Source organism: Rosa chinensis, chromosome 4 (assembly GCF_002994745.2).
Source record: "Rosa chinensis cultivar Old Blush chromosome 4, RchiOBHm-V2, whole genome shotgun sequence".
Lineage (NCBI taxonomy): Eukaryota > Viridiplantae > Streptophyta > Magnoliopsida > Rosales > Rosaceae > Rosa > Rosa chinensis.
The window spans coordinates 14,505,654-14,532,116 of NC_037091.1; the positions used below are offsets into that span (position 1 = coordinate 14,505,654).

Sequence of the window (26,463 nt, forward strand, 5' to 3'; positions counted from 1 at the left end):
GGAGCTACCAACTACCAAACCCTCGAGCGCTAGGTATTCTCATTGGTTTCCTTCCCTTGAATATTGTTTTTAAAACGTCATACTAATTACACCTCTGTACTTGTGTTTAAAAATTTGAACTCATCTCCACTGTTGAGACTCTTCCATTAATTTATTTATGTTTATATTATTGATCCAATCGGCAATTTCGAAGATTTCATTCTAAATTATTTGATCATTTTCCCCCTAGCTAGTCCATTTTCATTGGTTGGATGAGAATTCTTTTTTGACCCACAATATAAACATCTATAGACTCTTTTTGGTATAGGAAAAAGCTAGTTTAATTGTCTTTTTGCGTTAGAGTTATCTTCACGATATATGACTATTATTCTAAAACCAATAGACTAGCTGGTATGAAACTCTTTTCTAGTTTGTTACATGTTTAAATACATAGGATTTATGGAAGCTTTTGCAGTTTTTGTGATGCTTAATGGTATTATCATGTCCCCCATTGTATTCAGCAGTTTTTATTTTGAATCAAGGGTTGAGGGTAACCGCACTAGCCTTTATTTCTAAAAAAAAAAAAGGCTAATCATATCCAGCAGCCCCACCCTCCTCACCAACGACTTTGACATGGACCATGTAACCAATCATCTTCCAAAGATAAGGAAGAAGATGGTCTGTTTGCATTGAAATTTGTATACAATCAACTGAAATCGATTGTAACTTGTCAGATAATATGTCTATGGGAAAATTGAAGAAAGAGATACAATTTTATGTCTACTCAAATATGTCTTCAAGATGATTCATTCACTTTTAAATAAACTCCTGGGATCTAAAATTTTCAAGGAATGTAGAAAAGCCTATTGAGATTAAGGATCCATCTTATTACTTGGGCCATTCTTAATTACGGTATAGTAGTATGAAAAATAAAGGGTCATTGACCCAAAGCACCAGAATAAGGAAAAATTATCCCATTTACCCCATCAACAGATTTGTATTCCCACATACACAATTTAACATAAAATGACCATTTCGCCCTCAAACCAATTAAAGAGTTACAATGACTGCCATCAACATCAATCTCTCTCAGACTCTCACCCCGATCTCTCTCTCTCTCTCTCTCTCTCTCTCTCTCTCTCTCTCTCTCTCTCTCCTCCTGATCTGAAACTCTCTCTCTCTCTCTCTCTCTCTCTCTCTCTCTCTCTCTCTCTCTCTCTCGGTGAAAGCTCAGTAACCCACCGCACGACCTCCTCCTCGAACGCACCGGAAATGTACGTGTATGGTCTCCAATTTAGGACCCTCCGACTAGCCTTGATCTCTCCTCCACACGGCTTGCTGGACGCCGGCGTACACGGCGCCGGAGGTTCTGTACCGGGTCGAGTGCGACAGATCCAAGGCCGATGCGTGGTCCTGTGGCATCATCCTCTTCGTTCTCCTCGCCGGACACTTGCCCATGACGTCGGCTCTCTCTCTTCCCATGGCCACCTGGCTCTGCCACCATCGCCATCGTCGTGCTCTCCGGGGTCAGGCTTGAAGCCAAGCCGACAGTCCTCTTCACCGAGAAGCTTGGATTCTCCGTGGCCGGGCTGAACCTTTTGAAGGAGTCGGACTCCTCGTCTGCGAGGCCGGGCTAGACCTTCTGAATGCATGGCTGGTGGTGGTGTTGGTGTTGATGAGGTTATCATAGCAAGTTTACTGTGCCTGTTCACTGGTGTCTCACTTTTTTTTTTTGGTAAAATGGGGGAAGAAGCCCAGAATGAAAGAAAAATGAAAAAAAAAATGAAGTTATGTTGGGGCAATAGAGGCTTGTTAAAGGTCTATTACGGGCCAATAGACGTCTATTACGGGCCAATAGACGTCTATTGGGGGGCAATAGACATTTTGAATTGATGTAATCTTCTCGTTCTTTTTCTTTAATTAAAGTTTTATTTGTCTAAATCTAGAGAGATTAGTTTCCCTTTCGGCGATTAAAAGTTCTATTGGAGGGCAATAGACGTCCAGTGGGGGGCAATACATGGCTGATAGACATCTACTGGAGGGCAATACATGGCTGATAAACGTCTATTGGGGGGCAATAGACGTTTTGAATTGATGTAATCTTCTCGTTCTTTTTCTTTAATTAACTTAAAGTTTTATTTGTCTAAATCTAGAGAGATTAGTTTCCATTTCGGCGATTGAAAGTTCTATTGGAGGGCAATAGACGTCTATTGGGGGGCAATACATGGCTGATAGACGTCTACTGAGGGGCAATACATGGCTGATAAACGTCAATTGGGGGGCAATAGACGTCTATTGGGGGCAAAAAAACATTTCCGGTGAGATTTTCAGCAAATTCTGGTGGGCGGCAGCTGGTGACAGGATTCCGACGGCCTGTGACCGGGCTCCGACGAAGTCTCCTATGGTTTTTCTCTCTTCCATTTTCTCTCTCTCTCTCTCTCTCTCTCTCTCTAAGTAACAAAGGGGTGAGGGTAAAATAATATTAAAAAAAATTAAAAAACAAAAAAAAAAAATCTTAATGGAGTATTAGAGACGATCTCCTTAGAGTGTTTTGGGTAAGAGAGAATTAAAAAAACTTAATGGGGTAAGTGAGAAAAAAATCTCTAAAAATGGGGTAAATGGACAAAAACCCAAAAATAAATGATATGCCCAAGAGGTTTGGAAGAAAAAATCAAGGACAATTTTCTGGGAGCTGTATTTGATATTCACGGTGAAGTTTTGGGAATTGAGTGTGGGATGCTGGTATGATTTTCTATTCCAAGCTAGTTTTCGAAAGTATACGATTTTTTAAAGCTCGGTATGTTTAGAGATTTGCTTCACCTATATAATTTTGTTGTTTCCTTAAAGGGAAATAGAACCCTTAACCTCGCCTAGTCTTGAGGCTCCCTCACTATTAGGACTAACCCCAAAGGGTTGCTTGACCTATATTTTAAAATGAAGCATGAGTGAAGTTTTAGGGGGAAAAAAAAACAGACTTCAAACTTGAAAATCCCTTACACAATCGTCACTTGAAGTCACAACAATTTTTCTTATTAATAAAGAGTCGCTTCTTTTTAATATTTCTTGTACTCTTTATTTTCTGTGTACTTTGGGTGGTCTGGTGTTGTAAGTGTAGTATCATATGTGATGAACTTATTTTCTCTGGAGCACTTCGTGAAAAGTTTATTTATATTGCTATCAATTTTTTATGAATAAAGTGTTCTTGTTTTTCCTCAAAATAAGAATCGCTTCTTTCCATCAATTTGTATGCACCAAATAAATTTTACGTTTGTTTTTATGAACAAAAAAATATGTACTTGAAGAAGATGATGGATGAAGTTTTGTTTAGAAAATGATGCGGGAAGCGTGAACACGATAGTAAGAGGCTCCGTCAAGCGTCGAAAGCCATATGAGATCAGCTAGAATCCACTAGCAATTACGGACACATCCGTAAGAAAGATAGAGAAACTTCTCTAATATTTGGGTTTTTATTGATAACTTGAATGAAAATTACAATCGAAAAGGTGCCTTATATAGGGCACATAGAATAAACCTAATACAACTAGAAAACAAAAAGAACAATTTATTATAGACTAAAACTAGGAAACCTAATTAAATAAAAATCGGAAATAAAATCCTAGATATTAAAGAATATTACGCAAACATATATTTGGAATCTCAACCAAGATTTCGCTCGAGAATCCCGGTATATCCAAAAGAGTAATTTATGATTAATTCCATCATTAAGAAGCCTATTTGAATACCAATTTTCAATATTCAAATAATTCTTCTTAATGTGCAGACGCTTCTTTCTTTTCGAGATTCTTTGTTGAAGTTGACTAAAATCTCGTCCTACATCAGAAAATAATTAATTTTTGGCTGCTATCCTCTTAGGAAATTTTAAATAGAACAATATTGAAGAACACGATGGATTCTTGATAGATTTGGGAGGAGGTGAGAAAACCAAACCTCTTCTCCTTCTTTTATTTTTCATTCACAAGGAGGCCAAAAGGGCCGGCCTAAGCATGTAAAGAAAACTGACTAGAGGAAGCAAAATTAGATCCTACAACTCTAGCTCTGCCAACTTCAGCAGTGTCATCAAGTAAAGCCTGAATAGTATGAGGGAAAGGCTGATCCAAGAACACGTACAGCTCCTCTAGAGCAATTGATGTAGTTTTAGCCAAACTATCTGCTACTGTTTCGTTTTCTTTTTTCCTTCAAGTCGATTTTTTCGTTTTTGTGGTCAATCTACATGAGGATGAACAGGTGATCTCATATTTACACAAAGTGGTGTAGATAATAGATATGGGGCTTGATTTATTACTGCTTATGAGATACAATATTGGGACTTGATTTATTGCAAGCTGGTGTCCTTCAGGGTTAAGTTTGTGGCATTTCTCCGATGAAAATTTTCATTGAAATTGATGCTTTTCTTTCAAGCCTTTTCCTTTTCTGATTTGTTGCTGATCTGAAGTTCTTTCTAACTATGCAAAAAAGAAGAAAATTAATTTAAAAAGAAAAATTAAATGTTGAGAAACAAGTAGAAAGGGTGGCTCTATTGTCAAGGTTTGTGGAGATATCTTCCAGCAAATAATGCAGCCTCCATCACAATTGTGATAACTTCCACAACATCCTCAACTTTGCATTTGCTCCCTTTGAAGGTCCGTCCTTTTGCGTTTTTGAATTGTGACATGCATTTTAGGAAATTTTGGCTGCACTCTGAGCTCAGATAGTCATCTGCTCCACATCATTTGCAATTTTAATCAATTAGTTCTAGTTGCTCATACGAATCTATCTCACTGTCTCACATGCAAACCAACAAATCAAAATTATGAAATAGCAAAAACAGGGGTCAAGTTTCTTGTATGGATCATGCACAACTAGACAAAAATTAAGACTTGTTATTATCAATAACCTGATTAAATAACATCTCCAACTAAATTTCAATTAGAACTTTTGGCTGCATCCAGTCCCACTACCGACAGTACGAAATTAAGATCATCTTGTGAGTTGTGTCTCACTCATTGTTAACGTATATGACTATTCTATGGCTATATTTTTATGATGAGCAGATGGGGCTCCCTCTAGAGCATAAAGACATAAAAGTACCCATCCTAGCTACAAGATTAGCAGAAAGGGCCCTCTTTGTGACTGATCGAGCATTTTGTAATGAGCACCAAGTTTTCTTTGCTAGCTATTTTAATCATATACTTTTGCTTCAACAGCGTTCAAGATCTACTTGAGCAATAAGAATGAACACTTTGATTCCATTGTTTTTTCTCGCCCTCAATAGTGCATTTCATAGCTATAAAGAACAAGGCCATCTCAAAGAATTGTGCGAACCTTTTTTTTTTTCTTCCTATTTTTGTTGTATTCTTTTTGTTTGCAATGGACTCCAAATGCTCAATTAGACAACGAGTTTATGATAAGTCTATACCACCTAATGCCTCCTTAACAAGAGGTCGATCTTATGCAGTGTTAGACAACTAGTGGATCCAAAAGCGTAAGCTATTAAGAACTGAATTGAAAAAGAAAAAAAGAAAAGAAAAAAAACACTTGAAAAAATGAAGATTAGTGCAAGAAAGAGTGAAGTTCAAGATGACAGCAATTAAGGATTAAGAAATGAACTTACTGTTCTTAGATTGTACACAGGCATCATGCTGCATACAACAAGAATCTAGACCATCACAGGGTTTCTCCCCAGGGCATCCACTATACAAAAGCCCACAATACTTTCCATATCTTAGCAATGGAGGCACTGTTTTTGCACACAAAAAAAAAAAAGAAGAAAAAGAAAAAAGAAAATAAATCAAATTAGGATCATTACAGGTTAACTATTTTCTTCACAGAAATTAAAAATGAATCTAAGAGTAAATAAATCAGTACCTGTACAGAACTCAGACTCGCACTTTCTACTGCAATCTTTACTCTGCAAGTTGTTAGCAGCAATGGCAATATTAAGAAAATACTTCAACATTGCTATTGTTATGATTTTGACAAAGAAAAGAATGGTAGTTATTTAATTAACGAAGAAGCAAACCAGAACGATGGAAGTATCTGTGTCTTGAACACCAATGTTAAGGGGATGAACATGAGGAATGGAGTTAAAATAGAGGACAATTAGGATTACAAACTTCCGTGACTGCTTAAGAAAATCAACCATGGTTGGATCAAAAAAGCAAATTGTAAGAAGAGAAAGAAAGGGCTCTGATTTTTATAGAAAAAGTAGCAGAGAAAGTGAGAGGTGTAGAAGGAGCATAAGCTATAGGCTACGGCGCTAGCTGGGAAGAAGAAAGAAGAGTGAGACTGAGAGATTTTGGGTGAGGAACAGGAGAAAAAGAGAGGTTGGCGTTTTGTCTTGTAACGGCTCGTGATATGAATTTGTTGTAGTGTTGTTTCACGCCTCTCACCAAATCATAACTTTTTTTTTTTTGGTTACACCAAATCATACACATAATAAAATTCTCTCATTTTAATATAATAAGTCAGGCGTGGGAATGACCCTTCCAGCTTGGCTGGTTTCAAACCCCTTCAAAAAAAAAAATTCCCACATTTTAAATCCTCTTCCACCTTTTTTCCCCCTTTGAATTAAGGCTTTAAAACCATTTACTATGATAGCAGCTGGTTTAGATCAAATAAAATTTTTAATTCTTATTTGATAAATAAGGGAGACTTTTGTAAGACAACATGAAAAAAAAAAGGTTAAAATTTAACAATGAATGAAGAAACACAAAAATAGTTGTTTTCTCATGAAGCATGCAAAAAATTTCTCCCTTAAGTTTCTCTAACTTCTCCCACATAAAACTATCTAGGAAAATTATTTTTCTTTTCCAATCTTCTACGCACACAGACACAATGCATGTGACCATTTAGTTTATATAACATGAATAGTTACTCACGAACCCTCCTTGTAATAAAAAAAAAAATAAGGTATGATATTATATTGATTGTTGTCCAGGTCAGATAATTTATATTGTTGCTATTTGATAGATATTTGTGGGTGGTTATGGGAACCATGTCTCGTGAACACTCCCCTACTAGTTGCCTAGTTGGTGATGGCCAAAAGAAATGATAGCTAGTATAGGAAATGAAACTCTCCTAGAGGACTATTTTTTGTTTTTGGATATATAGTCCCTAGTTTGTGCATGTACGAAATATTTGCAGCAAACCCTGCAAGTTTATGTCAAGTTGTAGCGTCTTTGGGCATTTTCCTTTATGTTCCTTATATTCCTTTCACATGTGTAACAGCTAATTTTTGATGCTGTTATCTTAACAGCTAATTTCAGTCTTGATTCCGGTCCCTAACACTACTTTGTTTTTCATTTAGGATTATGCAAAAATTGACAAGTTGGTCAAAAGTTCAATAGATCCAACTAAAGAATGACCAATTCGAATTCAGACCTTGGACCTAGAAAAGGTTTAAAGCCACTTGAACCTTTGAAACATTTTTGATACACTCTTGCCTAAAGTTTTACTGCAAATCTGGGCCAAACTAAAACTCGAATCTGATTTTTATAGGCAGTAAAAGGTTTAGTTTTTTATGTTTTTAAAATTATTTTTATTATAAAGTTTTCTCTATCTACTTTGGCTTTTAATTTTCTACTTATAATATGCACAAAACATAATGTAAGTAAATCTCATTCTAGTCGTACAAATTTCTTATTCGTTGTTTTACCTACTTATAATTTTCTACTTATATGCAAGGCCAAAACATAATACAAGTTTATTTTCTACTCATATGCAAGGCCAAAAAATAATGTAAGTTAATTTTCTTTTTATATGCAAGGCCAAACCATAACATAATTGCTTCTTGTTATTTTATTAATTGTTTTCAAAGAATAATTTTTTTTTTTCATGAGGGGATGCAAAGAAAAAATTAAGACCCTATGAGGCTATGATGATACTTCTCTTCAAAAATCAACTAAGTAAACAATATAATTAGCTAGACCGATGAAAGTTTCAATCACCAAATGATGATGAGATAGATAACAATATCTAAATTGCCAGGTGATCCAAAATTAAAACTACATAGATACTCAATGAGATATGAAATTTAAGATTTTGTTTGATTTTACCTAAAACCGGAGCTCGTTTTAGAATTTGAATTTTTTTTTCCCTTCTTCTTTTTGCTTTTAATTTTTAGTCATATGCAAGGCCAAAACATGGTGCAAGTTAATGTCATTTTCAGTCATGCAAATTATCATAATAACTTCATGGTATGCATGTTATCCCTGTTATGCACAGACATGAAAGTTATTTGCACAGAATAAACACCTAGAATCATAAGAATTTAATCACCAAAGGATATGAGATAGATATATAACATTATTCTCATTGATTGAGATATAAAGTTTAATTAAGATTTGTTTGATTCACCTGTGCAGCTTCTGTCTCGTTGAGAGGCTTAATTTCTCCCTTGGAGGTGGCAACTTCCAAAACTGTTCTGATGGTGCTATGATCGGGAAGGCGACCACGGCTACCTACTTCGAAAACATGCCGACGTGAAGCACCATCGACGACGCAAGAAAGCCAAGCCATTGCAAACCCAATAAGCATGACATTATAAACACCCATTCTGAGCGCCATTATCGTGTCAAATCTTCTTGCAATGGCCATTACGATTTTATAGCTCGGGTGTTATATCTAGTCGCTTGGGTCGCATAGAAGGACTTCTATGCCTCAAATGAAGAAGTCCTCCTATGACGGGATTTATCTTAAAATCTCTTTGAAGTTTTTCTATGCATGCCCTTAAATATTCCTTGCCACCTCTTGTGTTTTTTTATCTAAAAGTAGTTACTTCTCTCTTATCTAATTTTAGAGCTTCAAACGAAAAACTACCTTAAAACAATGTAATCTTGCTCTTTCCAATGGTAATTAATCTATGTTTAGCCATGCTGCTAGCTTAATTAGCTATCTAATCTCTCTAAACATAGTAAAAAAATTAAGATAATTTTTTTTTGTTGAGTACTTGTTAGCTAGTGAGGGCTATTCCACGCCCTGTTACCATAACTTCACAACAAATCCTGTTATCTACTCAATGCAATGAGCAAATTGTGGCATGAGGGTTTTCCAACATATATATCGCGCGTGCTAGTTGCATGACCACTCCACATTAGAGGTGATCGTGTATATATATGGTATACGCCACTTAATTAATTTGCTGATACCTAAGAATTTAATGTCTCACATGCGTATTACGCTGAATTATACCTAAACTGTTCGAGCATATGGTTTGGCTTGTGAGTAAAATTAGCTAGCTTGTAATTTTCTTGGGGGGAATGAACATATCTGTACATTACCCACCAAAAGCAAGAAAAAGAAAACTTGGATACATTTTAACCATCTGTAAATTTTCTCTCTGTCTTATCCTCTCGATCGTTATGGTCCTTAGTTAGAGGAGCTTCCATCCTTTACCTCCATCCATGTTGAATTTCTTGAGTCTTCCGAAGAACATGACAGCTATAAGAACTATTTTCCCCTCGTCACTCCATCTTCCTGAAAATCCATACAATCTATCCTGACAATCGCCGTTAGGGTTGAGCTGGCGTTTACAACTATAGCCGGTCGTAAACCCTACATTTCCATAAGCACTGCAGGACATGGTAAAATTAACAGAAATCAGACTGTAGAATGCTTAATTTGTAATATGAAATATTATGTACTGATATTCTGTTTGTAATATGAAATCAGACGGCAGAATGCTAAATCAATTAACAAGTGCTAATAACATTGTCCATTAAGCATCATCGTCATTATTCGCTATTTGGCGAATCACACTCTGATTATTCCGATATTCCATTTAGCAGCAAATTTAGGACTAATATGCGCCAATGCCATGTTCTCAATTGCGAGTAATTTAATATCTTAAGCTTGTAATCATTTTAATGGCAGTGCTAGGGCCACTGTTCTTTCTTAATCACCTGATGACTTCAAGCACGATATTGAGTACATTGAAATTGAGAGGATCTTCTTTCAAGCTTTTCCTCTCCGTTATGCAGACTAAAATGATAAATATGGTCAAATAGGAGAGCTGTGAGAATATGAGATTATCCATGAGCTTTCCTCTTCTCTTTTTCTTCCTCTGATCATGAGATTGTAGATCATATCGATCATTTTCTATAGCGGGGAGAAACGAAGTGTAAGGAGGAAGATACCTGCATGTGAAACAAGAACAATTTTCACATTAACTTACAGTACTACTCAGGAACATGGCATTTGGTTCAAGTAGAAAGCAAAATAAAACAAACTTGTAGCTTATAATCAAAATAATAGTACGTACGACATCAAATCATCTATCAATTTTTTGATTGATTAATATAGCGTATATATAAGTAATACAATTTTGTAGCTCATGATCAAAGTAATAGCACGGTAACAACTCGTTAAAACATATTGACACTTCCCTCGCGGCCTCATCTCACCGGTGACCATTACCAGCAGCTGTTACCTGCTCTTTCTGGATGCTGCCCAGATTCAATGTTCAAGGACCTAATTTTCTCTTCATGGGGACGGCATGCCAGATTGTGCAAAGAATAATTTTTCAAGTTGATTAAATAATGGGAACTTTATAAACAGGGCATTATTTGCAAATTATTAGAATTCATATAACTGGTGGAAGAAGAATCTCTAGCTATAAAGATTTTTATATGAAGTTCACCGCCTCCAAACTTAACAATACTCGGCTTTATGTCTTGTGAAATGATTTTACATTCTACCTATTAATTAGTATTGATTAATAAAAATTAATATTCTGATACCAAGTAATTTAAATCCATAGATGCCAGACGATAAAGCAGGGGCCGAAAATTAATCAGCAAAAATCATAGATGGGGAAAGAAGGGTGAGTTGCCGTCAGTGACTGCCTATAGCGAATAGTGGGAATATATAAGCAAATATTATTCATTAATAAGTTGAGGGTAAAATTGATAACTTTAATTTCGCTAGGTACACTTAGAGATTTGTTGGCTACATTTAGTCTGAACCTTAAAATATATGTATATAGCATGTAGCATATGCATCATGGGATTGATGAATTCAAACCTAGGAACTTCTTCTCTCTTTCTTTTTTTTTTATTGCATTTTCTTTTATCAACAAGCGAACCTAGGAACTTTGTATTGTATCTGATAAAACAATAATTAAAACAAGTACAAAGTAATAGTTATTTAAGTCCTATGATTGAAGAGAAATGCTATTTTATAAGCATTATTAATAAGGAATTAAAAAGACATTATTTTGCAATAAATATTAAAGAAAACTAGGTTGCCTTGTTAATTGGGGCCAAAGAGCAATCATCTAGGTCCAATGAAACTGAGTTAGGATGTATCTATTGGTTATGTCATTGAGATTGAACTCCACATGTATATAAAACATTAGGGTGGGGAAGAGCCAAGCATCCAATTCGAGTTGTGCAAGTTTCTGTGTGTGTCATGTCATGATGTGAGTTAATGGTGGTGAGGGTGGCAAACACGATGAAGACTACTTGATGCATGCGTACGGGACCAAAAACTAAAGCCAAATTAGGGCATTCAACTTCGTTTTGGTTACGAACAAACAAAGTCATTTACTTAATTTTTATTATAACGTTTGATTCTTCTTTCTAGATGCATGTGGCCTGTCCTTCTTATGTCCTAGTCCTAGGGCTCAATTCGTGCCTCGACTAGAGGAGCTCCATTACCTAAGGATGCTTAATTTCTTCCCTTCTTTCGGTAAGTTGGGGAAATGTTAGCTAGGTTTTATCATTAGAAGATTCCTTGTTTGTTAATGTTTTCCCATGCCCATCCACATCGTCAAGAAAACGACCTATTTTGGTTGACTATCCCAAATGTTGTATTGGTTACAACCGTGTGGTATATATTTTGTCACAAAATTACAATTTGACATATTTATAGTTGTCGTATTATTTTTTGTATTTTGTTTGTAAAAGTTTATATTTGTTAAATTTTGATTTCCTTTATCTAATATATGTTGCTGAAATTTTAATGAATGAACATTGAACAGTGCATAAATGCATAAATGCATGAATCTGCCTAATTAGTTAATGATGTTGATTAATTGTTTGATGTATAATTAATTTTATATAACTAGTTAAGTGTATAATCTAGATAAATGAATGGATGGAGAGGAAAACTCACATCATCACGATAAATAATACCAAGATTGCGGGAGAAATGATGGAGAGGTCGACGATGGTTTCACCGGTATGTCTTGAATTGACGGTTTGGAACAAAGATCCAATGATTTTCTGGTAAGAATTAAGTCCACTTAAGCTTTCTGAACTCCACTCCATGGAGGCAAAAGGTAGAAGTTGTACCAGGATGAACCCAAAAACTGTAACGACCAAGAGTGATGAGTGCAGACTAGGAAGCAAGTGTAGGTATCCAACCTCCTTTGTGTTCTTCAACAGGTAATTGCAAGAATCTCTTTGCTTTTTGAAATTTTTTCCCAAAAGCCAAATTGAAAATCTCAAGCAAGATGGATACAATGTGTTCCCAAGAAGGACTTGAGGAATGAGTATTAAAAGGAGACCGGAGTTTTTGCTAAAGACAATCATGTTTTCATTGGTGGGAACAAAACCACAACTTGAGAAAGTTGAAACTGTGGTGAAAAATGAGAATGTATGAACATTTATCCCCTTGTTCTTTACTATGTTTCTTGCACTTGAAGTAAATGCTAGATAAACCAAAACCATAGCCACCCCAAGGAAATGAACCACTAGAAGATAAGCTAAAACAACGTAACCCAAAAGGTTAATGGAATTCTGAAGTGTCAAGGATTGATCATCTACTGCTGCAATTATATCAATTTGCTCATGAGGAAATTCGGGCTTGATTGCCAAGCCCAATTCAATATTCTCATCAATCGCCTTTGCGGGACTTGATGAAGAGCTAACATCGCTGTTAACTGAAGTAATCTTCTCTTTTGTGCTCATCATCATCATGAGCTTGAACTTCTTGAAATGAAGTCCAACCATGGAGGTGAAGACCTCCCCACCTATGAACATTAGGATGGTCATTAAGATGAGCTGGCCATTGGAGAAGACCTCCATTTCAACTGTGGACATGCTCGAAACAGTTGTGGCAGAAACTGAGGTGAAGAACAAATCTAAGTTCCTAGGGGTAAAAGAGTCGGTGGTTCTAACTGGCAATACCTTGAGAACCCAATAACCCAAAAAGGAAAGGGTGACAAAATAAACTAGTTCCACCCAGAATGGCTTAGCTCTAAGAAGAAGAAATCGATAATAGCATAGAAGTAGAAATCCCATGGATTGGCTAAGAAATGCTAGTTTGAGAAATGAACAAGTGCAAAGGTGGTGCAATTTCTGGCCAAAACAAGCAAAGCTGTTCATCTTTACTTGACTTTGGGGAAAAAAATATATATTTGTGTGGGCTTGTGGCCTGAATCTGGATTAGAGAAGTAAGGCTATATATAGCCTAGAGGCGTCTGGAGTCAATGGCTGCATTCAAACGGCTGAACATGTTTTTTAAAGAGTAATATTGTTAAATCAACCGGTGATTTCACTAGATCAATCTTGATTGATCTACAATATTGTGACCATGGAAAATTTTATAATACATACCCGTATCTCATACACACATTTATAAGTGTGACAACAAATTTGTTGTCAAAGTGGTAATGTTGAGTAATATTTTGTGTAATCTTAGTTCTAATAATGATAATTACACCATTTACGACATTGTCACAAGTTTTTGAACAAATTTGTTGAAAATGTTGTAATTTTTGTTTAATTATATGTCAATAGTGTAAATGAATATGGTAACTTTGTTCTCAATGTTGTAATTTTGATTCAAATAATTGTAATTTTTGTTCAAATAGATGTAAAATGAGTGTATGATAAACATCACAGTACCTTGTCTAACCATAGAAAATTCTTTAATACATACCCGTATCTCATAGTGTCTGATCTTACTAGTCTGATTAAATTTTATTTTTTTTGAATTTTCTGTTCTTATTATGTATAAAATATTAAAATTACGTTGATAATAAAATTTTAATATTGAAAAACTTTTTCCTCATAAAATCATTATATAATACATGTGTAATGTACAAAGAGTGATTCTAGTCATACCTCAAAATTTTCTATTTAGACTTCTCAACTTTTTTGAAAATTTTGAAATCCTATTTTACCACTTAATCAAAAATTTTCCCAATACATACAATCCTCACTCAACTACCCAATGAATCTACCTTACCTTCCACCACTCCAACTCTAACAACACTAACGAAAAATGTTTCTCCACATTAGAATCGCCGTATCTTGCTCTTCCCAACTTTATTTACTCTCTTCTGTACCAAAAAAAAAAGGCCGGTTAACAAACCAAAAATCCATTGAAACAAGAGCAACGTGCTCACACTTTAAAACATGAGGCAAACAACCAGTCTGCCAAAGTCATGTATAAACACTATGGGAAAAATGCACGAACAGTGTCTGGAGACTCTGAGGACTGTCAAAATGATACCTGAACTTTCAAACGTATCAATGTGATACCTGGACTCATATTTTCTTGTCAACGTAATACCTACATCAACTTTCCGTTACAGCTCCGTCAGTTCGAGTCACGTGTGACGCATGTGAGGCAGAAAATGAGGGAAAAAAAGACTTTTCCATTCCATCAAATCCTAAAGAGAAAAATGCACGAACAGTGTTTGGAGACTCTGAGGACTGTCAAAATGATACCTGAACTTTCAAACGTAGCAATGTGATACCTAGACTTATATTTTCTTGTTAACGTAGTACCTACATCAACTTTCCATCACGGCTCCGTCAGTTCGAGTCACGTCTGACGCATATGAGGCCGAAAATGAGGGCAAAAAAGACTTTTCCACTCCATCAAATCCTAAATGAATAAATTTAAAATTGAAAATAAAAATATAATAATTTATTACATTGAAAATAAAAGATGATTAAATTTTTTGCTTTTTCTATTAACCAAGATCAATCCAATATATTCTCAAAAAAAAAAAAAAAAATCCCAATCCGGTAAGTATGAACCTAACATTTCTTCATGTTCATCTTCTCAAACCCAGCAAAAAGGCAAAAAAAAAAAAAAAAACAAAAGAAATCTCAATTGTTCATGTTCTTGAACTCATTCTTGTTCATCTTCTTAAACTCGACAAACCCATTTTGAAAGAGAAATGAAAGATCTGGGAACTCCAAGAACAAAAAAGAATGAGAAATAATTTTTTTTAGCAAAACTTCTCCCTTGTTCGATTCACTTCTAAAACACAAAACCATGTCCAACTTGTTTCTGCAAAATCATTCAACCCTATTCAACTCCCAAGTCTGCCTTAATTGGTGGCAACACCAGCAACTGCGGCGAGGACCACGAGGTATGTGCCCCAAAGAAGCGGGGGCATTGGATCTAGGAGAAGACCCGCTGCCTTATCAGCTTCCGCCGCGAGGTAGATGACCTCTTCAACACCTCCAAGTCCATTAGAGAAAGTACGAAGACTTGGATTGCAAAACAACCAAAACAATCACAGATGTATCAGATCGAATTAACACAAAATTTCATTCCTCCTTTGAAATCGCCTCAACAACATCAATGCAGACCTGTTGTGAAATGGGCAATGAAGAAGTAGAACCAAGAAGACGTTGCAGAAACCCTGAATTTCATTTTTCGTCACCACCCACACCCACACCTCCACCAAAACTCGAACTAAAACTCAAAATCCATTAATATCAAGTTATTAACTACAACAAAAACACTAGCAAGTAATGATATAGATGATCTCTCCGCCCTCCTCCTTCCTCGATCTCAAGTCCCGCTTTGAGTACCTTTGAAGTTTCCAGAGAACCCAATCCAAATCCAAATCCCAATCCCAATTTCAATTTCGTCCTCCAAAATGAAGGACATAGTCTTCTTGAAGCCTTGCTTGTCAAAATCTGAAATCAGCGATGAAGTGCGCCGCCGATCGTTTCGTCGAGGTCAACAATATCAGCGCTGTGTGCCTGAAATCGAGGAGTACTGAGGTGTTGTTGCAGGAGGAATTGGCGAGGACAACCAGTCTTTTTAGAGAGTGGTTGATCGAGCGGAGAGGAAGAAGACGAGAGGTGGAGGGGTGAAAAAAATTAATTAAAAAAATTAAAGGTAAATCATTCTTTTACCAAAAAAAATATTTAAAATGTTTTTACCAAAAAAAATATTTAAAATTTCAGTTATAGGGAAAATCAGTCTTTTTACCTTCATTTGGTACCTCACGTGCCTCACACAGTCACATGTGGTAAATTTAACGGTGCCGTGACGGAAAGTTGATGTAGGTACTACGATGACAAGAAAATATAAGTCCAGATATCACATTGATACGTTTGAAAGTTTAGGTATCATTTTGACAGTCCTAAGAGTCTCTAAACACTGTTCGTGCATTTTAAATGTCAGTTATAGGGCAAATCAGTCTTTTTATCTTCATTTTGTATGTCACGTGCCTCACATGTGGTAAATTTAACGATGCTGTGACGGAAAGTTGATGTAGGTACTACGTTGACAAGAAAATATAAGTCCAGATATCACATTGATACGTTTGAAAGTTCAGGTATCATTTTGACAGTCCTCAGAGTCTCCAGACACTGTTCTTGCATTTTTTCCAAACACTATTAATTATTGCAAATAGTTCATAATCATATCATGTCAATTGTCTTACTTATAGTACGTGAACAAGAGAAAGAAAGTTTATCAATATCAATTAAAATGGAAGGGAAAATGAATAAGAATCTTTCTCTCTCTCTGCACCATTGCAACGGTAATGCAAGGTTTTGGCGATATGAAAACTTCATGCCTCAGAGAAAAGGAAGAGAGTAAGAAAGAGAGAAAGAGGGTAGACATGGAACTTTGATGGCAAAATTTTTGATAGGAGGTCCAAATAGCAAATTTGGAGGTCTGAATAGACTTATCCATATTCAAATTATATATTCAAAAAGTGTGAAATTATTTTTTTCTTTTTAATGGGAAAAAGTGTTTATATTTGCAACATGATAAGTACTACTTCCTTGTTTGTCCTCCATATATCTTTAGGCTTGATACATGAGTAAGAAAAGAAAAACGGTGCCTTTGGTAACTTCATGTCTTTCAACTTCTATTAGAATTTCCTTACTTCTACACCTTCTGCTGATGTCATCTTTTATGTTCGCTTCATTCTCACTATGTTCTCACTTCGCTTTATTCTCACTGTGTTCTCACTTCTTTTTATTTTTACTTCGTTCATTGAATGATATTGTTCTTCAATTCGGTTTACATTTTAAAAATATATAATTCAATACTATAATGAGCAACAAGACCTTAGTATATGGTAATACGATTGAGCCGAGCCTTTATTAATATCCATTTGGTAAAGGATCGGAAATCTTTATATTGATTTACTCAATATCCTCATACAAATTAAATGTAACTACAACTTGTTAAATAAATCGTACTAAACACATAAAAACAAGGAATAACATAGATATACAAGATCATTGCCTTATGCTCCATGCATGTGATTCTAGAGTGGATGATGTATCATTACATTATCAAAAGGATTAAATTCAGTTTACCCCCTCTGAGGTTTGGGGGTAACTTCATGTTAGTCTATGTCCTCTCAATTTAATCAGTTTACCCCCCGAGCTTGTCAATTTTCCTCAACCGTGTCCAATTTCCCAGATTCCCTCTAAATCAAACGTTAAATCTGATGATGAGGCCCACTTTCAGGGCTAAAATGGTCATTTCATGACAAAAAAAAAAGCAATAAAAAAATAAAAAATAAAAAATCTTTCTTCTTCCTCTGATCCCCAAAGCTTCCTCAACCTCACATACACCTATCAGCTAATAAGTAGAGAACCATTAAACTCAACTCATCCTCTCCCGACTCAGTCATGGCGTTCATCCACACCATAGCTCCTGAGAGCTTCCTCAACTAAAATCAAATCCCAGGAAATCCATTAGTCCATTACCATAATCTCCAACTCATCTTTGCTCCAAAATATCTAATAGTATACAAACACCAACCATGCTAAAAATACTTCAAACTATTGCTATTCAAGAAACTACCTCCACCAGCGACCAGGCCGGCACCCCTATCTGTCCAGCCCTGAGCGACGACGCGAAAAGGATTCCAGTCATCTTTGACATGACCTCCATTTCTGGTAAAATCCCACGACTGCAAAGATCGCGCCCGAACCCAAACCACCGCACAGCCACCGCCATTAGCCAGCACCGAGATGCAAGATCCGAGATCTGATCCCAAACTAGGTTAACCGCGCCCAGAGCCCGCTGCCGCCACCTCGAAAATCCAATCTACACGCGTGCAGGCCCGATCCAGAAACAAACAGAGAAGCATCTTCATTTCGAGAATCAGAGACTTCTACAGGAGAGAGGAAAAGAGGAGGAAACAACGAGAAAAAGAAGAGGAGGATCAGCCATGGCGGAACAATGAGTGCCCAGAGCATTTCTGGGCAGTGATAAGATCGGCGCGTAAGGTGGTTTCCGGTGTCACCGGACGACGCCGAGGACGGACAGGATTTGTTGGAGACTAGCAAGCATGGTGGTGGTGGAGGTGAGTTGCGATGTGTAGCTAGGGACCAGTTGGTAGAGGAGAGAGAAACTCCGATATATTCTCTCTCCTCTCAAGTCTCTGCAATCTGAAACCCAGGAGCTTATGGCTTATGAGGGAGGTCGGAGATTGCAAGGTCCGGCGAGGTCAAGATTTAGAGGAAGTTGAGGACAGTGATTGATTTAAGAAAGGAAGAACCCAGAAAAACCAGAGGGGTGGTGGTGGGATAGGCGAACTAGGTTTTTGGGGGTGCAAGAAGAAACGGGGAGAAAATGGGATGGTGGTGAAGAAATGAATTTTTTTTCTTTTTTTGGGTTCTAGTGTTTGTTTGTTTTTTTCTCCTTCTTGAAATAACAATTTTAGCCCCTAAAGTGGGCCCCATCGTCATATTTAACGTTTATTTAGACGGAATTTGGGAAATTGGACACGGTTGAGGAAAATTGACAAGCTCGAGGGGTAAACTGATTAAATTGAGAGGACAGGGACTAACATAAAGTTACCCCCAAACCTCAAGAGGGTAAACTGAATTTAATCCTTATCAAAATGAAAGTTTTTGGACATTTCGAGGATATATATATATATATATATATATATATATACACAGATCTTATCCAGAGCGAGGCCTCGCTTTGAAATTAAAGTGCGCTTTTAGAGTTTAGGGCCACTTTTCAATCGCATATCCACATCTCGATCGTTTTGTTTTTAGGTATTAATGTATAGATCATCTTTGCGAAATTTCAGCAAAATTGATGGTCGTTAAGGCATTGATAACTACCTTAAATCTAGTACGGTTTAAGTTGGACATATTCAATTCATTCATTAATTGGTTTAAGCGAGTTAGATAACTTAAAGATCATCAATTTGGCTGAAATTTTTCAAAGATGATCTATACATTAGTACCTAAAAACTAAATGGTCGAGATGTGGATATGAGACCGAAAAGTGACCATAAACTCTAATCTCGCACTTTAATTTCAGAGCGAGGCCTCGCTCTGGATAAATATTACACACACACACACCCCTCTTTGGACTGTGTCTAAACTAAATTATATATATATATATATATATATATATTAAAAAACCCTTAGTTATCCCCACGCTTACATATGTCAGTGATAATTGAACTTATGATCTTTATAATGTTCGAATTATAACTTATCAACATGTCACAGCTCACCGACAATACGTGTGTGTGTATTTGTTTGATAATTACTCCTCGTGAACTTGTATTATTGGCTCAATCATTCAATTCTAAACTACATAATTTTTGGATAAAGGAATATATAGCACTCCCTCAATTGCATATTCTTTTTGTTATCCGCGTGGACCACGCGTAAGGTACTCATTTGGCTTAAATCTTTTCAATAACAATCATTAGTTCTTTTCAACTCGAAAACCTAGTCTGCATGATTAAATCTTGTTTATAGTCTGGATAACCTGGGAAAGTTTTAATATTGCAAATCCTAGTAGAGACTCATTTAGATTATTAGATAGCATTGGAGAAATTTGAATTGGTGCAAATGTCCCCCAAAGTACTGTTGTTCTTCTTTCTATAATTTTAAAGTTACACGATGAAAATACCTTACATGGTCTCTTATTTAAGGGAGAGTTCAATGGAAGTGGCTTTGAAAAGACAAATTTGAAAGTTGAATGGTATTAAGAGAGGAGATGCTGTTAAGAGTTGCTTCGAGGACTTTGTTCTCTAACCCTCTTATCTTAGATTAATAAGTCCCTACTCTCTTTGGAAAGTTGAATGGTATTAAGGCCCTACTCTCGTTTTTCTACCAAAAAAAAAAAAAAGAAGAAGAAGAAGAGAGAGAGAGAGATGATGCTGTTCAATTAAACGTCCTAAGGTCGCTCAGCCAGTAAATGGTATAAGCTCCCAATTTACTCTTCCTCCTTCATAAGTAGTAAGTAAAAAATAAAAATAAAAACACATTGAAAACTCTCTGCGATGTAAGCTAGTTCCATTTCCAATCAAAAATATTGGAAAAAGAAAGTTTCGTTACATTAGAAATAACGATTCTAATACCATTTGGTATTAAACTATACTCAGTTGGAGCATAGCTACTCGTAAATGTTTTTTTTTTTTGTTGAACATAAAAATTGTGAGCTCAGTTATCCATTTATATCAACAAAACAAAATCAAAGTCTTCACTGTAAAAGTTTTAAGAAGTTCACGGTCGGTCGCAAACATTACACATGTGGATGTAAGACTTATTAATCAATGAAGAAGTTGGTGAGTTGGTTAACTTATGGTCCATGAGTCCATGTTGGGACAGGTAAATGATGATCAGCCTCATCTAGTTAAACTATCTATTGAATCAGAAACTCAAATAATTCAGTTGTTTTATATATAGATAGCTCACATAATTCAGATTGATTGGAAATTTTTAATTGAGAATGATCATGGTGACAAGATGCATATGGTTAAAATATTCCCCCCGCGTACAAGCCGTGTCCACCATTATTTACCTAAGAATATAATTTGAGAGCAGAGCACAGTTTCTATTTCTGGTTAAATGTATGTGCCATGCGTAGTTTCTATTTCTGGTTAAATGGACGTGCCAATGCGTGGTCGGCCCGACTTAATTGACTTGTTGTCGAGTCACATGTCAAGATGACCATCATGTTTTCTTTTTTGTTTTGGCAATAACACGATTCTTGATTTGTTGTTAGATGTCCCAATCCACCGGGGATGGGTTAATTATTATTATTATTATTATTATTAATTTTTTTTTTTAAGAAAAAGATGGAAACTTCATTCGATCACTCATAAAGCATAGATCAGAGGATAAAGAACTGTCACTTGGATAAGAAATTTCGATTCCATCTGCTGAGCCAAAATGTTTTTGAATTTTTTCTAATCTTATTTCGAAAGTTTGAAGTATTAAAATTCAGAAATAAGTTGGATTGGAAATGGAATAAATTTGAAAAAAAAAAAAAAAAAATTCTGATCTGAACATGGCCGAACTCATTCCCATCTGACTATTCCTTAATAATGAATATTTTGTTCAAGTAAATCCAGAATGTGTCTGACCCAAATTCGAGGTTACTTGCTCTAGTTCAAATAGGGTTTATATTAGAGATATTCTCGGAGAATCTTAGGAGATATCCAATCAATGTATGATTATGTTTCCATGTACAACTCTATCTCTATGCTTGTAATCCTCTATATAAAGAGGCCTCTATTATCAATAAAAGAACAACTCAATTCTCTCCTAATTCAGTTTTCCTTAAATACGTTATCAGCACGAAGCCCTAACCCTGAAACAAATAGCCAAACCTTGATTCAAGAAGCTAAAACCTTAAATCCGAATATAAAACCTTGAACCGTTTTCTGCCTCCGCCACACAACTTGAAGTGCTCGACCCCAGGAATCCAGAACTGGCGGAAGAACCACCAGAATCGGCCGGAAACCTACCAAACCGGCCATGGAAGCTCTATACAACCCTCAGCAAATATTCTACCAGTTCACCATCTTTCTGACCTCCAATTTCCACCAAATTTTGCTAGCAGAAACCCCTTGATCTGAAGATTCAGGAACAAGAAGAAAAAGTCCAAAAACTGACCTAAAACTTGCTGAACCGGCCGCCTTATCTTCCGGCAGAAAAACCAGCAGAAAAGAAAAGAAAAAGAAAAGAAGAAGAAAGAAGCAGCCCAGCCCAAAAGGAAGAAGTCAAAGCCCAGCCCACTGACATAAGCCTGCCAAGTCAGCATCCGGACCCACTGCCACGTCATAAGCCGGACCCCATATCCACGTCAGCAACTGGACCCCACTGCCATGTCAGCAACAGACATCAGCTTGCCACGTCAGCATCCGGTCAACGCCGGTCAGCCCTCCAGTCATGCCGGTCAACACCGGTCAACCACTTTTCCTGCCACTTTCCGGCGACTTTTCCGGTCAATTTCCGGCGAGATATTTTGAGGTATTTTTTACTAAATGTTCCCATTTTTTTTAGAGTTTTTTAATTCAATTTCTCTTCTTTTTCGGGGACTTGCAAACTCGCTTCTTCTACCCCCCTTTCTTCATCATAGGGGAGACCTAATTAAGCCGAACTGTGGGGTTTCGTGCTCACTCCAAGCTTGGAGCTTGTTGAGATCTCCAAACTTAGAGTTTGTAGAGAATTTATGATCGACCACTTATGTCATTGTTTTGATCTAATCCAACCCCTCTTGGAATCGAATTTCTTGGAAGCGACTACGCTTAGAAATTTTATTTGTTTTCGTGGTAGCATTTTTTACTCCGAAACTAACCCTAATTTCTTGTTCTCTTTTAGGATGAGTAACCTGAACAAATTGGACTTTGCTCCATTGGGAACAACTGGCTCTGAATATCATAGGTGGGTTCGTGATGTCCGCCAACATCTCAAGGCAGATGGAATCCTGGATATGATTCTTGAGCCTAGCCAGGACGTGCTAACTGTTGAGCAAGCTCAAGTTTTGGAAGCAAATAGAGCAGCCTTAGAGGCAAATAAGGTGAAAGCCATCATCCTAATGACTCGTCATATGGATGATTCACTCCAATACGAGTGTATGAATGAAAAAGACCCCAGAAGGCTGTGGGTCTCACTCGAAGAAAGATTTGGCAACGTCCGTGACTCCTTGCTTCCTGACCTAGAAGTGAGATGTCATAGCCTCCGCTTCTGTGATTTTAAGTCAGTTCTTGACTACAACTCGGAAGCACTTCGCATTAAATCCTTAATGGAATTCTGTGGTAAAGAGATCACAGATGCGATGTTGATTGAGAAGACTCTCTCTACCTTCCCCGTCTCTGCATTGATGGTTGCTAAGAACTATCGAATAGATGTTACTGCAGGAAGGATCACAAGATTTCATGAGCTTATTAGAGCTATGAATGTCGCTGAAAAGCATGACAACATCCTTGTGAAGAACTATAATTCGAGATCCATGGAAACATAGTACATTCCGGAGTCCAATTATAGTCGCGCCTCTCTTAGAGGGCGCCAAGAGCGAAACCCTAATCTTAGGGATACTTCTGGACGTTCTGGTCCATATAATCGCTCTACTTGGGAAGGTAACCGCCAAAATAGGAGAAACGGAACCGAAGAGGTAAACGTGGTATGAGAGAGGGAGGCAACGCCTCTGGCCATGTTGGTGGCGCCACCAACACTAAGAGCCATCTAAATGACATTGTCAAAGGGCCTCAATCAATGGAGTATGAGCAAAGAGATGTATGTTCTCGATATGGAGTGTATGGTCATTAGGCACACATTTGTAGAGCTCGTGAAGAAATTGTCACCGCCTACAAAGCATATTGTGAAGCAAGAGAAGCGTACTATGTGGAACAAGAAGATCAAAAAGATGATCTAGAGTGAAGGGTTGAAGACTACAAATCTGGCTGGGATCAATAGATCGCCAATTCTGTTTAAGTCTTTATTTTTCCAAGAGATGTAATAGGCAATTGCCACATATTTTTGTAGTAAATGCCAATGGTTTGGCCTTTCTTCAAAGTAGGCTCACCCAAAGTAAGTGTGATGTCTAGGAATGTTCTGAGATTAGTGGTACTTAAGCGAGCCTTGCTCTACCAATATCTCTCTACTCACCTAGTCACATTTATTTTTGAATTACCGAAAGAAGTTAAACGACTACCATTGTTATGCATTAGCTAGCATTTTGGATTAGATTTTCTTTGGTCAAAGAGACAATGATGTACCTCTGTTGGCTTATGAATAAAATTTCGAGTTCTTTTCATTATGACTCCATTTTGATTATGAGCATATGACTTTGTGACTACGATGGCTGGGCCATCAGTATTAATTCAAGGACATGGAATAGCCCAAGTTTTCCCTTGCCAAAAGGCACCTTGATTACTGTCGCAAAAACTCTCTACACTCCTGGGGCAAATCGCACCTATGAGTAGCCAATGGATTTCATGTGAAAACGCATGTAGAGAACGGAAATGAGTTCCTTTGCAATACCTCTAATGATTGCGAACAAAGGCGCATCTTAGAGAAGTTTATGTGTCTCTCTAGTTAACTCTATGTCACTATTCGAGCTATAAAATTCAATAAAGTTATGAGATAAGACCTCTTGGATTTAGACACATATTGGCTTTATCACGACAGGATAGATCATCCAAGTCATGATATGATGATCCGTCTACTAAAGACTTCACATGGACATCATTTCTTTCTAACGAAATGAAGCATGAATCAAAAGTGGATTTCTGGACTAAGTGTGACCGACGCAGCTGCCTAGGGCACCACCTCCGTCCACCACCAACCTAGGGCTAGCGTAGTCCCTATCCATGACGCCATGGATGGCGTCCATCATGGTGATGCTGCAATCACCAACTTGCTTCAAATAGCGGACGCTCAGGCCTAATCAAAATTCTCATTGGTTGCTTCTAAAGCCTCTCGCTTGTTTTACAAAACCCGTTCCTTAGGAAAATTAGGACTGAGACTGTCCTATGCAAAGGATATAAAAATATTCATTATGTTCTTACATAGAATCCGTAGCGATTCTGTGGACTAGTTCAACCAACTTGCGGATATTTAAATATCTCATGATGTTTGTTGACACGCAAACACGCTGGTTACGTGTTGTGCCATTGTCCACTTGTAAATGCTGCTTATGCTACACTTCTAGCAAATATCATATGACAACAGGCTCACTCCCCGAATCATCCTCTTCCGTCAATTGGACTTGACAATGCTAGAGAGTTTACATCGAAGACTTTCAATAGTTATTGCATTGGGACTAATGTTGGACATTATATTCCCACAAACACATCCAATTGGTCTCGCGGAAATACTACGATGTAGTCCGGACATTGGTAATGTGCAATAATTTCCTTATATCCGCTTGGGGTGATGCAATATCGCATACAGCTATGCTAATTCGTCTACGACCCACCGCCACTCAACCTACCTCTGCATTACAGCTAGTGACTGGGTACAAGTATAGTACTTACGCATATTTGAGTGTGCCTTTATGTGCCAATTGAGCCACCACAGCGCTCTATAATGGGTCCTTACAGACGAATGGGCAACTCAGTTGGATTTGAGACTCCAACAATCGTCTGCCACTTCATGCCCTTGCTAGGCGATCTCCTTACTGCTAGATTTGCGGATGTCACTTTGATGAGACAGTTTTCCCATCGTTAGGGGGAGATAAGAACACAGATGTTCAGTAGGAATGACAGGAATTGTCGTGGTCTGTCCCCACTATGTCTCATCCTGATTCCTACTAAAGTGATGAGATCACACAAATATGCTGCAAACATGCCTACAAGGAATGACGTCCCTACGAGAGGACCTAGCGCCACCCTAAACGGAGGTAGGCATGGCGCCAATGCCAAAGAGAGTGGCACTCTGGCGTTATAGGCCATGGCCCCAGCTAGGATGCGTGGGAGGCCCGTGATTTCGAATGATACTTTGGCACATTCCAATCCTTTGATCATCGACACTCAAAATCCGTCTCATGAGTATCTTCCGGGTTATGTTTATCATTGGGGGACGCCTCAACGTCAGAACCTATTCATGAGAATATAGAGCTCTATGAAACTTACACTAGTGTGCATGAGACGTGGGATAGAAACTCCATCATAATTGATGATGTAGTTGCATATTTCATTGTGCATGAGTTTGTTGAGTCAGATGATATCGAACCACGCTCCGTTGATGAATGAATGCCATCGTAGAGAGATTTGGCCTAAATGGAAAGATGCGATCCATGTTAAGTTGGGTTCTCTAACGAAGAGGAAGGTGTTTTTTTGAGCCAATGATGCCAACACCTCATAACATAAAACCTATTGACTAATGGGTCTTCGTTAGAAAGCATGATGAGAAAAAGAGATCGAAATCTCGCCTTATGGTGCAAGGCTTCTCACAAAACGCCCTAGAATCGACTACGATGAGACATATTCTCTCGTAATGGATGTCATTGCACTCCACTACCATGTCAGTTTGGTAGTTTCCAAATAACTGAACATGCAGC

The 26,463-nt window shown here is 37.2% G+C and overlaps 2 protein-coding genes across 3 annotated transcripts; both read right to left on the reverse strand.

Annotated features, from left to right (window-relative positions):
* Positions 1-4,211: 4,211 nt before the first annotated feature.
* Positions 4,212-8,692, reverse strand: LOC112196106 (phospholipase A2-alpha). 2 transcript variants are annotated; one of them, XM_040517665.1, is made up of 4 exons: positions 8,335-8,692; positions 5,845-5,887; positions 5,591-5,716; positions 4,212-4,695 (listed from the first exon to the last, which is right to left on the reverse strand). In XM_040517665.1, exons 1-4 carry the CDS (start codon positions 8,572-8,574, stop codon positions 4,520-4,522), a joined length of 585 nt encoding a protein of 194 aa, XP_040373599.1. In that variant the 5' UTR covers positions 8,575-8,692; the 3' UTR covers positions 4,212-4,519. The 2 variants fall into 2 exon arrangements, with proteins under 2 accessions (XP_040373599.1, XP_024192181.1); XM_024336413.2 differs by lacking the exon at positions 8,335-8,692 and adding an exon at positions 5,999-6,357.
* Positions 8,693-9,125: 433 nt separating this feature from the next.
* LOC112195878 (sodium transporter HKT1) lies at positions 9,126-13,343 on the reverse strand. The gene is made up of 3 exons (XM_024336106.2): positions 12,091-13,343; positions 9,879-10,112; positions 9,126-9,548 (listed from the first exon to the last, which is right to left on the reverse strand). The coding sequence occupies exons 1-3, from the start codon at positions 13,302-13,304 to the stop codon at positions 9,350-9,352; spliced, it is 1,647 nt and encodes a 548-aa protein (XP_024191874.1). The 5' UTR covers positions 13,305-13,343; the 3' UTR covers positions 9,126-9,349.
* Between the last annotated feature and the right edge of the window lie 13,120 nt (positions 13,344-26,463).

Coding starts and splice junctions, on each gene's coding strand:
- LOC112196106 (XM_040517665.1), bottom strand. CDS start 8,574: ATGGCCATTGCAAGAAGATTTGACACGATAATGGCGCTCAGAATGGGT. Junction 5,717..5,844: donor CGAGTCTGAGTTCTGTACAG/GTACTGATTTAT, acceptor GTGCAAAAACAG/TGCCTCCATTGCTAAGATAT. Junction 4,696..5,590: donor CTGTGTACAATCTAAGAACA/GTAAGTTCATTT, acceptor GATGTGGAGCAG/ATGACTATCTGAGCTCAGAG.
- LOC112195878 (XM_024336106.2), bottom strand. CDS start 13,304: ATGAACAGCTTTGCTTGTTTTGGCCAGAAATTGCACCACCTTTGCACT. Junction 10,113..12,090: donor GTATTATTTATCGTGATGAT/GTGAGTTTTCCT, acceptor TTTCACATGCAG/GTATCTTCCTCCTTACACTT. Junction 9,549..9,878: donor ATCGTGCTTGAAGTCATCAG/GTGATTAAGAAA, acceptor CATGTCCTGCAG/TGCTTATGGAAATGTAGGGT.